Source organism: Podarcis raffonei, chromosome Z, assembly GCF_027172205.1.
Source record: "Podarcis raffonei isolate rPodRaf1 chromosome Z, rPodRaf1.pri, whole genome shotgun sequence".
NCBI classification, from domain to species: Eukaryota; Metazoa; Chordata; class Lepidosauria; order Squamata; family Lacertidae; genus Podarcis; species Podarcis raffonei.
The window spans coordinates 7,635,491-7,652,591 of record NC_070621.1 but is presented as its reverse complement, the minus strand read 5'-3'; the positions used below and the strand labels follow the sequence as shown (position 1 = coordinate 7,652,591).

Genomic DNA, 17,101 nt, shown 5'->3' with positions numbered 1-17,101 from the left:
CCCTCATTTTCCAGTGGCCATGCATGGGCTGCAAATTCACTGGCAACTCAGTTAGTATATGCAGTCTGTATTTAATGGACTTTTAATTACTCAACAGACATTCCCATGGTTTGTAAAAAGTTTCTTGGTGACTTTTTGGCCTTCATCCTGAACAATCTGGACCAAGAAAAAGAAGGGGGGGGGAGAGCATACTTGGTTGAATTATATTCTAGCTCTGACATCAATTACATTTTCTGAGGGAGCATTTAATGCCCAGCATTGACTGTTCCCACATACCTGCTCTTCTGCGGGTGCAAAGCAAATGATACTCATGCCTATTTCCTGAGATTGCCTGAAGAACCCTATCAGTTATAGCTCACATTGATCAGTCTGCCTTGAGCAGTAGAGAGGCAATAATTACTGTGAGTTTTAATCAATCCTGCAGCAATTCAGCTGCAGTTCAATTTGTGATCTGCCTCTCTGGTGACATGAGTCTGGGGGAGGGCTAGAAATTATTAGAAAATCAATAGCCACCTCAGCCAATAATTCTTTCTGGATAATCGTGGATGATGCGTCCTTAGTCAATACATCCCTGCAGGAGCTTTCTCCTGGCTGGCTGGCGTGTTGTATGGAGAACAAAGTTTTGCGTGCATTATTTATTCAGGCTATAACACAGCTGAGAAGAAGAAAAACTAGGCAGGAGTCTGAACAAATGCTTCACATAAGACAAATCATTCACTGATCCCTAGGAAAGATAAGAAAAACAGCCAAGTCAAACCGCTCCATACATACTGAGGAAACAGATGCCATGGGCAAACCACAGCTTGGTTGTCAGGAATATGCTACAGCAGGGGTGGGGGACTGAATGTGGCCCTTCAGGCCTTCCTATTAGGACCCTGGAACCTTCCCTTCACTGGCCCTGTCATGCACAAAATGTGCCCTTAAACTCTGATAATATCTCTAGACTTTCTCGGTGGAGGATGCAGAAGGGTGTGTGCATGTCAGGAACTGGCTGGATGAAGAGGAGTGGTGGTAGGCACCAGCTGAGGAACCCCCAAGGAAAACCCTAGAGAAGGAAGGCTTAGAGTCAGGGGATTGGTGGTGGGGCACAGAAGAGTGGTCAGAGGGAGAAGATGGGGGGGTGTCAGAAGCTGATGGGGCAACAGAGTTTAGGGAGCAAGGAGAGCCGGTGGCAGGGACCAGTTCATACTCCAAGGCTGAAGCTGAGAGGAAGTGTCAATGGACTGCTGAAGAATCCTGGAAATCTCCCTCTCCAGCTGTGACAAGCTCTATGTGATGGCCTGGGAATCCGATTCAGAGGCTGAACAGGAGGAACCAGAGCCTGCACAGGAGTCCCCGCCTCCAGGGCTGGCTGAGCTGGGGCAGGGTCTTGGATCTGAAGAGCCTGCACCTGTGCCGGATCCTCAGGAGCCGGCACCAGGTGATTCCACTCTGGCTCCGGAAGTGATTGAGGACACAGTGCCTACAGGTGCACCTCTCCCAGCCCTGTCAGGGGAAGGTGAGTCTCCCTCTGGGTCCAGTAACCCTCCAGCCTCTCCTGAGCTGCAGAGGCTCAGGGCAGAGAGGTGGAGGGAACTGGTTTCTCCCAGGAGAAGTGCTCGCCTTAAGGCCAGGAGAGGTGGGTCTCCTGGGGGCCGGGACCGCCCCTGGCCTCAGAGAAGATAAAGGCCAGTCAGCCCGGTCCTAGGTTGCGGGAGCAACGTCGTTGAATACCTGCTTCTGCCCGGATCTAGACCTGTCCTTCCAGAGTTCCCGTCCCCGCCCGGCTTCCTGCTTCGGACCCCGCCTCGCTCTTTGTGAACTGTTCCCAGACTCGTGACCCAGGACCGGACTTTGACCATGCCAACGGTAACCTTCCCCCCGGGACCAGCACACTCTACTCCCTCAGGTCTTCAACAACATGCAGGATAATGAGGAGAGAAGAACAGCAACCATAGGTGCGCAGGTGTAGTTTGAGACTGCTTGGGCAACATCTGGGAGCAGAGACTTAGAGCATTGCAGAGGAAGGGGAAACCCTCAGCCATGGCAATTGTTCCATAGGGGCAAGATCTACTAGGAAGTATTCCTAAGTTATATGCCATTTCCTTGACTAAAGAGTTAATTTCACAAACTATGCTTCCTGTGTTCTGTCCAGGGTCTGACCGGTGTCCAGCCCTGACAGTGTAGCTGGAACTAGATGAATGCTTTTGAGGCTGATCTAGCAAAGCTCTGCTTAAGTTCTTAGGTTACTCATGTTCACTTGTAAAAATCCCTTGGCAAACTGAGTGAGAATGGAGAACATAAGAAGAGTCTGTTGTGCCTGGCGAAAGGCCTATCTAGTCCTAGGCCTATCCTATGAGGATATTTCACCCCTCCCATTGCAAGAATCTGCTGACAATGTTTCAGAAAGGAGGGGGCGGATTTTGCTCATTGCTTCTTCTGCTCCAGCCTGACGTCAAAGGAGTCTGAGTGTTATCTGTATATAGCTCAAGCAGCTGTAACACTCATGCAGTCCAGCGTCTCCGATTAGTCTTTAGTTAATGCAGTAGCTGTAGAGAATAAAAGAAGTTATACTTCAGAGCTGTCGTTCGTATGGTTCATACTCTGCTGTGCTCCGCTGACTTTTGAAACTGAGTTTGGTGCTCACAGCTCTAAGTTGTGAGTCCATTGCACTTAGACCTGCTCCCTGCAGTGGAAGGTCTCTGGGAGTGCTTTCCCAGCTCGCCTGGCCCAGTCAGGGCTGAAGAGGTTGAGCCCAGTTGTTGGCACTGGCTCAAAGGCGAAGCTGACATCCTATTCTCACAGTGGCTACCCAGATGCCTATGAGAAGCCCGGAAGCAGAACCTGAACACAACAGTACTTTGCCTATCGGCACTTCCCAGCAACTAGTATTCACAGACAAAGGAAAACTCTGATCTTGAACCTTGGCTGCCTTGAGGGACATCTTTGAGAGAAGAAGAAAGGAGTTAACACTACACAAAGGGTGGGGTGGTATTTTGTATGCCTCCTTCTGGCAACTCCTGCAGCTGAGCTTTCCTTTGGACCACATCAGTGAGGCTGGGGGGTGGGGTCTTGTCTCCTGGGCAGCCCAGGACCTTCATACACACTGCCCAGGCTTGCACCCTGGAGAGGTCACTTCGGTGCTGCTTAACACAGTAGTTTGACTCCCCTCCCCTGAGGCACACTCCATTGTCTCTCGAAACAGACAGATGCCAACAACAATGCCTTTGGCAATGGAGACAGAACATAGCCAACATGGCAGTAGCCATTGATAGCCTTGTCCTCCATGTATCTAGTCTAATCCTCATTTAAAGTCACCTTAGTTGGGGACCATCACTGTTTCCTGTGGGAGAAAGTTCCATAGGTATCTATGCACTGCATGAAGAAGTACTTTCCAGTTTCACTGGATGTCCAGGAGTACTAGTGTTGAGAGAGAGAGAGAGAGACGCAGGGAAACTTTCCTCTATCCACTTCCTGCATGCAATGCATAATTAAAACAAAAACCAAAAAAACTTTTACCACATCACCTCTTACTTGCCTATTCTCAAAACCCAAAAGTCCCAAATGATGAAACAGAGAATGGATAAGGCACAAGGGCACACAATCAATCTCCAATGCACAGATATAAATTCCTCCTCAAGCACATTCTCAGAGCTTTGAAGGTATTCCCTCCTCCTAATCAAATAACTAAATTGTACCCACGTAATAGTGAAACAACAGGCAAATGAGTTGGAGTGCTCAGAATGCTCACTCAGAATGTTTACCTGCATTATTATTTTTTTAGACATTGGAGCAGGGGTAGTGGTGGTGGTTAAGCTTGATCTTTCATCATTGCCTTGCCATCAGTACAAAAAAGAGAAAAGGATGGAGAAGAGAGATATGGTTGTGCTTTTGTCCCCACAGTCAGCAAAAAAATCCTATAAATGCACACAAGTACAGATGTGCTGAGTAAGAGGTTGCCATTTCTAACTTGTCCACTTTTCTTGCAGCAGAGCAGCCATTAAGAAGGATGCTCTTCAAGGTCACAAATGGGAAGAGAATCCTAGAGTTCCCAAAGCTACACATGTCATCTTGAACAAGCAGCTTGCACATGACTGGGGAAACATTCAAACAATCCAATTACATAGGCAGAGTAGTGGTAGTGGTGACTGCGTGGGTCTTCCCCACAAAACTGTCAGCCTGCTGGAAGGGCAGACGGTGCTGATTCTGTAAAAAAACCCCCATACAATCAGGTCCCACTTGTGTGGTCAAATCATCCACATATTCCTATGTTCGATCCCAAAGAAGCCCAGGCAGAGCTGTTCTAAAATGCCTGTGAAACCCTGGTGAGTTGCAGTCAGCCAGTGCAAACAACAATCAGTATAGGGGGTAGGCCCAATAACCTGACTTGGTGTAGGCAGCTTACCTTATTCTGTCAGGAGCAAAAGTGGTTCTCATGTGATTGGGAGAACATGTGAAGGGACAGTTGGTTTTGGCAGATTGAAAAAAACGAAGGAACCATAGTCCAAAATTCCCTCCTGTAATGTTGCCTTTGTGCCTCCTATCTGATAGCCAGGAATCTGGTGGTTATTCCAAATGATGTCATTGCCATGGTAAATGAACTGAAGGTATTTAGGACTTGGAAAGCAAGATTAAATGAGTCCAAGATGTGAAATACATTGGGCCATTTGCTCCAGAAAACAAACATCTGAACCATTGCCTGTTTATTTCCACTACTTCCAGGAGATACAAAGCTCATTAACAACAAAGGCTGATGATACAGGCTCTACATTCAAAAGATGAGAAATGCCTCATTACTGACACTCTTTCCCAACATGGAAAGGAAAATAAGTGAGCTTAATTGCCTAAAAGGTTTCACTTTTTTATTATTATTAAGCTCAGCTCCTTTCTTCATTATTACACTTGAAAAAGAGTGTTTCCGTGGAGCGTAAATTGCTGCCTTTTCAAATATTCTATCACACCCTCTAAATATTACAAACCATTTTGTTGGCAGTGCTAATAAATGTGCTGGGGAGATGCTCCTGGCACTTACTTCAAAAACACCTGATAGTAAAGAAAGAAGGGAGGGGGGTTGAAGCAGCAACAAAAAAGCTTTAGGGACGGAAGTTATAGTAGCCTCTTGTAGAAAAATAAATAAGAATAGGGGGTGTTAAGTGGACTTGAATTAAAAAGAATAAAGCATGGGCCTAGATCAAGCATTGTCTGTCTAATAGCACAATGACTCCTACAGAAGAGGAATCCAATGTGGCAGTTGCACAAGCATGAACTTGTGCTACACATTCCACAACAAAGTTATTGTTTTGTGCATTTTCTGGTGAACAACATTCCACTGGTGCAAAATAATAATAATTCACCAGTGCAATAAATACACCACTAAGTGACTTTAGTTTACTGCTACATTAGAGAAACACCATCACCTGCAAGGAAACAGCCTGCTGAGGGATGCTGGGAACTAGACAAAGTTCCCTCTTTAGTACCTTGTTAGCACCATTTGATATCAAAGGAAAACAGCTGCTGCTACTACTATGGATCAGCTTCACTGCATATCAAACAACCTCCTTATCAAATTACCAGCATCCTTAAAAAAACAACAGGAGCCAGCAAGGTGCCAGCTTTGGGGGTTTAGGCAGCTGACAATGTAGGAGATGAAACCAGCCATGGAGTATTTTAGGGCTGCCTTGGTGCAGCTGGCTCCATTTACCCTCTGCACCCTGCCAAGTAAACACTCAGAGAGGATGCAGGAGAAGAATGCAACAGGCATGTGCCCTTCAATCCCAACCTCACCTTTGCAAAACTATGGTCCTTCTCATGCTGCCCTCCCCAAGCTGCTTTGTGAGGCTAGGATCTGATAAGATCCCAGACAAAACTGTGCAGGGCTGGCTCAGGGAGGGGGGCATAAGTGGCCAAAATGCCCCACCCAAAATGTGCTGGGGGAAATTGCCCTGGCTGCACACCGCCCCCACCCATGCTACACCCCTGGATGAAACAAGCCTTGCTGCATGATTGGGGCCAGAATTGGATGGCATGCTGAGGCTTAACACAGAAACAGAATAATAGAATTGTAGAGTTGGAAGGGACGCCAAGGATCATGTAGTCCTACCCACTGCAGCACAGGAATCTCAGCTAAACTATCCATGACAGATGGCCATCCAACAGCTGCTTAAAAGCTTCCAAGGAAGGAAAGTCCACAACTTGCTGAGGGAGACTGATGAGCATCCCCTCAATTCCTTCACCCAAGTCGTTTATAAAGATGTTGAACAACAATGGGTCCAGGACAGAACCTTGAGGCACCCCTCTTGTCATTTTTTCACAGGATGACAAGGAACCACTGGTTCGGTCCATCAACCAGTGACAAATCCACCTAACAATTACCTCGTTCAACCCACATTTTACCAGCTTCCTCAACAGAATATCATGGAGGACTTCCTCAAAGCCTAACTGAAATCAAGATGCACTACATCCACAGCATTCCCCTGATCCACCAAGCTCATAACTCTATCTAAAAAAGAAATGAGATCCATCTGCATGACTTGCTTTTCAGAAACCCATCCTGAGTCTCAGTAATCACAGCATTCTTTTCTAAATGTTCACAGACTTACTGTTGAATTATCTGTTCTAGGACCTTTCCTGTTATTAATGTCAAGCCCACCAGCGCTAGTTACCTGAGACTACTCCCCCCCCCCCTTTTGAAGATGGGGGCAATATTTGCCCCCCTCCAGTCTGCAGGACCTTACCTGTTCTCCAAGAATTCTCAAAGATTATAGACAAAGGCTCTGAAATTACATCTGCAAGCTCCTTTTGTACCCTCGCATGCAGCTCATTAGGCCCTGGACATTTGTCAGATCTTACATTCTTGGCAGAAATTGAGATTGAGTCCCAACAGATATCAAGGAAGTTGAAGTCTCTCATGACTATTATATCTCTCCTATTTGAATGTTTGGTAATCTGCTCTAGGAAGGCATCGTTGTAGTCTTGAGTCTGTAAGGTCATCTGCTTTCCATGCTCCAGGACATGGACATCCTTTACATATAATGCTATTCCCCACCCCGAAAGAAAGAAAGAAAGAAAGAAAGAAAGAAAGAAAGAGAAATAGCACAGCCAAAGCTCAACAATCAATATTAAACTATGGTTGCTGCCAAGGCCATTACCAGCTGGGATGGCTTTAAATGAGGATAAAGGAAATTCCTGGAGGATATCAAAGGCTATCAATGGCTGTCAGTCATGATGGCTGTGCTCTGCCTCCATGATCAGAGGAAGCCATGCTTCTGAATGCCAGTTTCTGTCTGCTGGGCGCCTGGGTGGTCGCTGTGAAAACAGGCTGCTGAACTAGATAGGTCATAGGGCTATCCAACAGGCTGTTCCCATGACCTAGGCCTGACATGATTTATAATTAATATCCAAATCCTGAAGCCATCATCTGAAGCTTTTCTCTACGTGCCACCTCTGAAGCAGATCTAGAACGTGGAGCTTTCAACTACAGTTTCTATAATTCTTGGGCGAAAGCCATGTGACCAGAGTCCCTCCTTCCTTCACCTTCCAGCCTTGAACTGGTCACCTACCATGAGCTTGACCCAAGGAAGGGGCTTGCTTGGGAGCATTTGGACATAGCTTGGAAAAAGCAACATCAACAGAGCGATATGACTGGGGGTTGTTGCTTTTTGTTTCATGTACAGCATAGATAAAGTTGATGAATCTCCATTAATACGGGAACTTAGGAGTTACCAAATGAGATTGATGCACAATGCCACAAGGTGCTGAGGGCCATTGATTGAGAAAGCTTTAAAATGAGATTAGATAAGTTCATGGAGGGTGATAGGTCTATCAGCAAGGAATGGCTTTGATTGCATCTTATTTTAGCTCTGTTCCTCTGAATAACAACTGGTTTCAGGGAGGTGGGTTTGATGTGATTCACAGCAGGGCTCTTTTTATGAAAGGGCAGGTGTGAACCACCTCTGCACATAGTAACTTTTATCCTCATATTCCTCACTGTTTCAATGTCCCTGGAAGACCAATATTTGCAGAACTTTTAAATCTTGTCCTGTGGCTCCTATTAGCAGCTTCTGCATTAATACTTCCCCTGCTTTCCAAAAGTAACAACTCTTCCCAAGGCAACACACTACAAATGTTTTCCTTAATAAAAACCTCTATTTCCTCCTCTCACATTATCTGTTTTTTTATGCCCTTTACAAGACCAATCCATCATTATTTTAGCTTCAGATGTTCAAACTCAACTGTCTCTTGAGCATCTTAGCACAAGTCACAATATCCTACATTTCGCTAAGCGTCCCCCTGAGGCAACCAATGTGCAGAGCTCAGAAATGAAGGCCTCAGCAGAACAAGGGATTCTCCTTAGTTATAATTTAATATTGCAGGTGCCAGATATACATATATTTTTCACTAAAAATAAAAAAACACAGTGTATCTATGGGAGTTTATCCAGCATCATTGTTGCTGATTTATAAAACCTGGCAACGGTTCTCCCTCCTGTTTCCAAATTAGCAATTAGTTTAACAATTTCTCCTTTTCTGGATGTTAAAACTTCCAGCTCTGTACTTTCCCCTTCTCAGGACCCTTTTGCACTGAAGTGGTCTACCTCTACCTGGGTTGCTAATGTCACCTGAGACTGCAGGTGGGGCTTGCATGAAAGACTGCATCTCCATATTAAACACAGCCCTACGCAGAGAAAGCTAGCATGTCAGGGAGAAGACTCTTAAAGACTCCTTCCTTATGACATGCTGGATTTCTACATGCAAAGATTTAACATTTTTAAATATATTGTGGTTTGAAGGATCACTTAAATATGTAAGCCCCACCCCACCTGTAGTCTGAAGCGATAAAGCCAGCCACAGGTTGACCACCACAGTTAGGACCAATTTCAGAAGGATGGCTCTGTAAGGTAATAAAAGAATTCTGGGAAATGATATATAATGAACTGGGGTGGGGGGGGAATGTTTAAAATTATGTTTGCAAAAAAGGAAAAAAAGGAAAAAGAAAGAAGAAGCTTTTTTGTTAGGAATTACAGGTGCAGAATTACTGAAGGAGCAGAAAAGACTATTCATGTACGCAATGCTAGCCGCTAGGATGCTGATAGCCCAGAGCTGGAAAGATGACAAGGTCCCTACCAGAGTGGAATGGCAGAACAAATTGCTGGACTGTGCAGAAATGGCAAAAATGACCGGGAAAATCATAAATCAGGAAGACCAAAACTTTAATAAAGAACAGGAGAAATTTAGACTATATTTGGAAGACCACTGTAAACATTTGAACTCGTTAGCAGGTTTAAAACAACTCTTGTAAGGGAAGACACAAGATTTACCCACCGTGGAAGAATGGCAGATGCAAGTGATTGACTACATGGAGATGGCTGAAATGACTGGCAGAATCTGTGACCAGGGAGAAGAACTGATGGAACAGGCCTGGAAAAAGTTCAAGGACTATTTACAAAAACACTGCAAAATGTTTGAGTGTTAATATGATGTGGGAAGTGAAGGTAATAGGGTTTGTGGGATTTGGTTTAATGTGAATGAAAAGAAGAATGTTAAAAAGGAGAAGGGGTTATGAACAGAATAATATTATGTCACAGTATATAAAATGAGGATTGGGCTAAAATAATGAAAAATTGGGACATAATAATTAGAAGAATATAAATTTAAGTACGGTTTTAAATAAGGGTTTGAATTTGCTGAATTTGATTGGAATAAAGAGGAACACAAAAAAGGGGGATGTGAGGAGGTCAAGACAGAGGGGTATGGAATTTTGTTAATATAAGAAAGTGGATTTTTCTCTTTTCTTTTTCTTCTGTTTTTCTGTTTTCTGTTTTTTTGCTATATATCTCTGTTTTTCTGGTGTTTCTGTTTTTTATGTGAGCTTTATTCATGATAATACTCTATCTGAAACGATGAAATTTTTGATTTGTAAAACCTCAATAAACATTTATTTAAAAAAAATAAAACAACTCTTGTAAGGTAACAAAGACTTTGGATATAATGGATAACTGGGAAATTGGAGTGACGTATGATATGCAGTAGAAAAGGTTAAATAAAGAACCCATGGATGGGTGGAGGGAAGTTTAAAGATTTGGAAGAATCTCGTTTATTTGGTTTTTTTAAAAAAAATCTATGATTGTGAATGTAAATATTACTTTGTAAAATCCAAGAAAAAACTTATTTAAAAAAAGAATTAGAAGGATGGCTCTGTTAACCTGTTGAGTCTTGTGGCACCTTGAAGTCTAACAGATGTAGTCATACAAGTGAAACATGCAACAAGATGTTGTAATGTAGAGTGCTCCCTATTCAGAATCCTAGACACTCTGATCATATCCACAGCATACATTTAAAGCAGCATTATACCACTTTATCACTCATGAAGAATTCTGGGAACTGTAGCTTGTTGAGGATGCTGACCTAACAGAGTCACAATTTTTAGCACCCTAAACAAACTACAGTTCCCAAAAATTCCCCACGACTGTTAAGATGGTATGATAGTGTTTTAAATATATGCTCTGGATGTGGCTGTTCCATATAATACACATGCAAACCCCCCTCCCCAGCTGACAATCAGTGGGCTACAGAATACAGCTCACTGTGCTGCATTCCCCCCCGAACTTCCCCACTTTCATACCCCCTCCTCTAAATAGTGTGCGTGTGCATTTTTTTGCACCCCCAGGCCTACTGATGTCTCCTTCATGTGTAAGGATAGTGCTATACTGGCTGCATAAGCATTGACACTTTCATTCTGAACACTGGAAACAGATGTGGATGACTGTGTGGGAAAGAAGAACTTTCACATTCTAGATTCTATTAATGAGAACTAATAATTAGTAGCTATTCTATGAAACCCAAGGGACGTGGGTGACACTGTGGTCCAAACCACAGAGCCTAGGGCTTGCCGATCAGAAGGTCGGCAGTTCGAATCCCCACAACGGGGTGAGCTCCCGTTGCTCGGTCCCTGCTCCTGCCAACCTAGCAGTTCAAAAGCACATCAAAGTGCAAGTAGATGAATAGGTACCGCTCCAGCGGGAAGGTAAACAGCATTTCCGTGCACTGCTCTGGTTCGCCAAAAGTGGCTTAGTCATGCTGGCCACATGACCCAGAAGCTGTCTGCGGACAAACGCCAGTTCCCTAGCCTATAGAGCGAGATGAGCGCGCAACCCCAGAGTCGTTCATGGCTGGACTTAATGGTCAGGGGTACCTTTATCTTTACTATGAAACCCAAGGCCTGGGTCTGGATCTGCACATAGCAGAGGACTAGGTGGTAGGAATTCAGGAATGCAGCTTCACTTCAGAACGTTGTTGAAAGACGCTAGACATTAAATGCCTCTCCACTCATTTGCTTCCCATTAAAAATACCCATTTGTCTTCAGTAATTTTGGAGAGTTTTGCCCCTTACTGCAGGGGTAGCCAATATGGTGCCCTCCAGATGTTGTTGGACTACAACTCCCATCAGCCCCATCCAGCATGGCTAGTTGACGGTACAATCCAGCAACATATGGAGGGTACCACGTTGGCTATTTCTGCCTTGGAGGATTTCTGCCTGGAATCCACCCACTGCTTAGCCAGCCACTCATTTCCCATCCTTCCTCCCCACCCTACTCCCCCCAAATTTCTTTCTGTGTGAGGGACTTGCTACCCAAAGGGTTGAAATAAAATTGAATCTACATATTTAAATAACTTTTGTCTAGCACTGAGGTAGAGATTTTTTAAAGAAAGAAAAAATAACAAGTTAGCAAGGAAGAGTGAGACAGGTATAGCATTGACCAGATGGCAGCCCAAGCTCTATAGAGAAAGAGAGAGATGCTGGAAGTGGGAGGAGAGACAGACAGTCAGATGCACTTTGTTGTTACTCCCAGCTTCAGCCAAATCACAGGCAGCATCTTGTAGATGTGCTCTCTCGCTCTCTCACACACAAAAAGATAGAGTGAGTTTGAAAATAATGATGTGACAGGCTGGGTGCAAAGAGAAAGTGAGAAATTTTGCTTGGAAGAAAAACATGTCTGGAGGTATGATATCAATTGCACAGAAACTGCACTGAAGTCAGAGAGAATGCAACTTTTTTATTATTGTTATGTATGCAATTAGTGCTGAATACCAGGAGTGGGATCACCACAGGCCAGGGCACAGACTGAGAAGAAGAAAAGGCACACCCAAGCAAGTGGTACAGGAGAGACCTTTCCATGGCAACAGAGGCAAAATGTATGGGTGTTTCTCTCCTGAAAGGATTGGCCTCATCTGCTTCCCTATCCCACCTCAAACAAATATTTCAAAATGGAAGAGAGGGGGCTGAAGGAATGAAAAGAGAAAGATGGCAAACGTAGACTTCTGTGACTTCAGGCTGCATCATTCTACCAAATGCCGAGAAGTGTGCACTAGGCATCAAATCTGTGAAAGTGTTTGCTCTTCAGAGATAACAATTGAAAACAGAGAGAACTGGAGGAAAAACACACACCTCAATATATACATACACACCTTTTCTAATACTTTGTGTGTGTGGATGTGTAGGTGTTTTTGCTTGCAAACTCTTTTTCACACACAAATGGCACCATCAGGCTCATGAAGTCTGCATCCCTTTCAGTACAGATGCAGCTATTTTGAGGGAGGATAGGGGAGGGAGGACTCCTATCCCTGCTGGATGACATGGATTTCAATTCCCACTATCAGCACCTCACACAATGTAAATAGGGAGGTGGGGCTGCCATATTTATCATCAGTTCCTTCTGACTGGGGTAGCTCAGTCCGTAGAGAATGAGCCTCTTAATCCCAGGGTTGTAGGTGTGAGCCCCAGATTCCTGCATTGCAGGGGTTGGACTAGATGACTCTCCCCACCTTTTCCAACTTGAGGATTCCATGAATCCCTTCTAGTGTCATAATGCATATTGACTTCTAGAGGTGGTCCAGTACAGTCGTCATCCCTCTCTCTCCACCCAGATGACAATATCTGAAAGGAAGAGATTGTAGGGTAAAGTGTCAGACAAATTGGGGCGGGGGGGGGGGGGACAATGGGAGAAACAGTCACTGAAAAAATAAAACTGTTTGATTTAAGGAACTTTGTACATTATCAGTGACATAAATATCCTCAGTAACCAAATCCAGATCAGTCTGATGTTTCCAACACTTTGCTTGTTGCAGGGAGGAGGGAAGAGAAAAAATAATGGCACTGAAGAGTTGGAAGGGACTCTGAGGGTCATCTAGTCCAAAAATGGAATCTTTTTGAGGAAGAGGGAGATTTGCAAGGACCTGGAGAAAGAAACTCTTTGAATTTGTGCACAGTGATGTCTAAATCATGTCAAAAAAGTGATGAAGCCAGGATACCAATAAGCACTTTCTGTTGGAAGCTTTAACATTTAATTAATTACACTTGTGCTGTGGGTTAAACCACAGAGCCTAGGACTTGCCGATCAGAAGGTCAGCGGTTTGAATCCCCGCGACGGGGTGAGCTCCCGTTGCTCAGTCCCTGCTCCTGCCAACCTAGCAGTTTGAAAGCACGTCAAAGTGCAAGCAGATAAATAGGTACCGCTCTGGTGGGAAGGTAAAAGGCGTTTCCGTGTGCTGCTCTGGTTCTCCAGAAGTGGTTTAGTCATGCTCAGCCAATAAAGTGAGATGAGCGCTGCAACCCTAGAGTCAGTCACGACTGGACCTAATGGTCAGGGGTCCCTTTACCTTTTTATCCATAGCAGTTGTACTGAGGATGTACATATCCCTGTTTTTACCAGGTCACTTTTGCACTCCCAGTCGCCAAATTAGAGAATTACAATTCTACTACCAAGCTGAACCTTAAGTGGAACCTTTAACCCAGTGCCCAAATGAATGTGCAGGATGCTACTGCCTGGCTAATCCCTAAGCTGGACAAGCAACCTTAGCATACAATGCGTGTTCAGAATACCATCACCTAGCTGAACCCTAGGTAGGATCTGAACCCCAGTATTAACCAAATCATTTTCTCCATCCCCTAGCTTCATATGCTGTTTCTCTTTCTGAGGAATTCAGAGGAGTACATACCACACAGCCCGTCGAATCCACTTTGCGGTCTGACACACACTTGAAGTTTCGGGTGCAGCCACCATTGTTGCGCGAGCAGTCTCGAACTGGCCCGAAGGAGGAGAGAAGGTCATTGATGGTTTCGAAATAGGTTGACAGCATTGCTTCTTCCCTTGGAGGAGAAAGGTGCTGTTAAAACTAGCTCAGCATGCCCACTGGTGAAGCTAAAGGGGATGAAATTAAAGCTACTTATATGAGGAGGGTGGGGGTTTTTTTTTGTTCTTTTTCTGTTCTTTGTATTGCTGCCAGATATAAAGAGCACAAGAGGCTTTTCTTTCAGAGGTGATAAACTATCAAGTTAATCCACAACTACACATGGGGCCTCAATTCCCTGCACACAGAAAAATAGAGTGATTGAGTTTTAGACTAGCAATTCCCTCTCAACATGCTAATCTAGTTTCCATGTGCTGCTCTGGTGCTGTTTTAATTGAATGAAAGAACAGCACCACTAGTTTAAGAAGCACAAATAAACAAACCAGTTTCAGAAATCACCTTGTTGCATACACCCCGATATCTGAGTGGAGAGAGACTCCAGGAGTGCCTCAGCTCACTCAGGGTTCTATTTCCTTGGAATAAAGGTCAGTGGAGACTGTGGTGTCTTTAGCATACATGGTTTTATTTACACATATATCCACCTGAGCATAGGATAGAGGGGCTCACCCCATTAATGCCCCAGCAGATCTTGCTAACCCATTAGGGTTCCAGGGATCTCAAGCTTCCAGCATCAGCTAACCCCCCCCCAAACCTCACATACTGTACACACACACACACACACACACACACACACACACACACACCCTTTTATTCCCCATCCCAAAATGATAACCAGGTGTGGTAAGAAAAGGCCCAGTTATGTGTCTTGGATATGTAAATCATGGTACTTATCTGGCCAGGTAATACCATTATCAAACTTGTCTGACTGGTTCAGCAGCCTCTTCTACTAGATTCTAAACAAATACCCAGGATCACTCAGACTGACCCTCTAAACCTGTAAAACCCTGTATTTAAAAGTCTACCTTAAAAGGTGTGGGGGCTTTCAGTTTCTGTCTAAAAGACAGCAAAGAGGGAGCCTGTCAAATCTCCATCAGGAAGGTGTTCCAGATGGCACCACTAAGATCGCCCTATCTCTCATGCTTGCTCACATAAAGGAACAGAGTCAGCAAAAGTGTCTTAAAACACAGAAGGGTCCATATGGGAGAAGGAGGCCTTTAAGATAACCAGGTTCATGACAGTCTAGCACTTTAAAGGCTAAGAATAACACTGAGAGAGTGGCAGAGTCTGGTGGCAACAGCTGGATAGAGAAAGGGTCACCGTTATCTTTTTCCTTTTTAAAAAAATATTTTCAAAGTTTCAAAAAGAAGAAAAACCACAATTTTTTAAAACAGATGTTTACATTAAACCATAGTCCATATCAGTACCTTTATGGGGTTCCCTGAACCCCCGGACGTCCCTCCACCCCTCTCTTGGCTTCCAAAATGTATCTTCCTTTTAACTGCATCTGGTTGCATTTATCCAAATTATTGTACTTCATTTTTATCCTTTGTTATTTTAAATTACAACTGCTATGTCAATCCTGCTAACGTTTTTAGATTTTTACAGCGTTCTTTAATATATTCTACAAGGTTATGCCATTCTCTATTAAATTTATTATCTTCTTGGTCCCTGATCTTCCCAGTCAGCCTTGCCATCTCTGCACAGTCCATCATCTTCATTATCCATTCTCCTTTCGATGGGGCTCTTTCTTCTTTCCATCCCTAGGCAAACAGTATTCTTGCTGCTGTTGTTGCATACATAAACAGTACTTTCCTAAGTAAAGTAGGGTCACCCTTTTCAAGCAAGGTGAAAACTGTCACTGGTGCTGCAACCACTAAGGCAGAAGGCTTGGTGGACTTGACTGAGCAGCTGGATGTATTAAATATTAACCTCGTCAGAGTATGAGTGAGTGAGAACAGACGAGAGGGAAACCAAGTGTTCAAATGAGATGAACAAGCTGGCATTCTCCTTCTTTTGCCACAGTGAAAGAAAACAGAGAAAGGGCTGTTATGTATCAAGCAGGATTCTTCCATTGAACCGTTTGATACGATAGAAGGATTATTATTTAAATATGAAGGTCTGACAAGAGCAGGTGACAATGAAACAGGAGAGGGCTGACTGCCATACCCAGAGGAAGCTGAGAACAAAAGGTTGCTTTGGAGAAAACGGCTGGCAGGTTCTCCAGGCAAAGCCTCTGAGCACATGGGGAAGAGACTGATGTGCATGAAGGAGACAAACCAGGCCTTTTTCTGCCACATTCCATGCCCCAGGGATCTTCTAAAGGGCTGCTTGTTTTGAGCGATTCTACACACACTTCACTTTTTTCTGGAATACTGTGCCTGCTGCAGAAGAAGTGAACAGGGTGTATCAAAAATTTACTTATTAAAATATATATCCATTTGTGTGTCACACAGACACACAATGAGAGGGATGAATCAATAACCTACCCATCCATCAGAAGACAAACAGGAAAAGGGGGGGGGAGTCAGCCCACTACTGGAATAAATAGGCAGACAGAGGGCCCCTTCTGTCAACCTATTTAATTCAGCATCCACCCTGATTTGCTTGCACAAAGCTTGCAGGGATGTTAGATTATATTAAGTCTTTACTGAACATTTGTTCTGATTTGTTTGCAGGGCAGTTAGATGACAATGAGCATTCATCATAACTTACTTGTGGGGCGCTTACACATCTTTCTGTTAATCACTTGTTCATCTCACACTTTTCAATGCATTTCACTGTCACTCCCCAAATCTAAAATGAATGAATGAACGAACGAACGAACGAACGAACGAATGAATGAATAAATAAATAAATAAATGTAGATTTGTTGAGCTAGGGAAGTACAGCCCATTCATCCATCTAAAATGTGCAAATCTAAAGTTCCAGTATGGACTGGAACCCTTCTGGGAAAATACTAACAGTCTGGAGGACGTGAGACAATGAATACAGAAGCTAGGGAAGGAAATTGGGGTATAGAAAGGAGGTAGGGAGAGTATATATCTGCAGGAATCTGAGTAATCACTGCTCAAACAAGCAAGCAAACAAACAAAAAA

At 44.0% G+C, this 17,101-nt stretch overlaps 1 protein-coding gene across 3 annotated transcripts in view; it reads right to left on the bottom strand.

Annotated features, from left to right (window-relative positions):
- Positions 1-17,101, bottom strand: part of ASTN2 (astrotactin 2) — a 653,023-nt gene that overhangs the window by 238,049 nt on the left and 397,873 nt on the right. For all 3 annotated transcript variants that reach the window (XM_053373809.1, XM_053373810.1, XM_053373811.1), the window contains exon 11: positions 13,974-14,124. In XM_053373809.1, the coding sequence (XP_053229784.1) occupies positions 13,974-14,124 (151 nt within the window). The remainder of the gene's footprint in view (positions 1-13,973; positions 14,125-17,101) is intronic.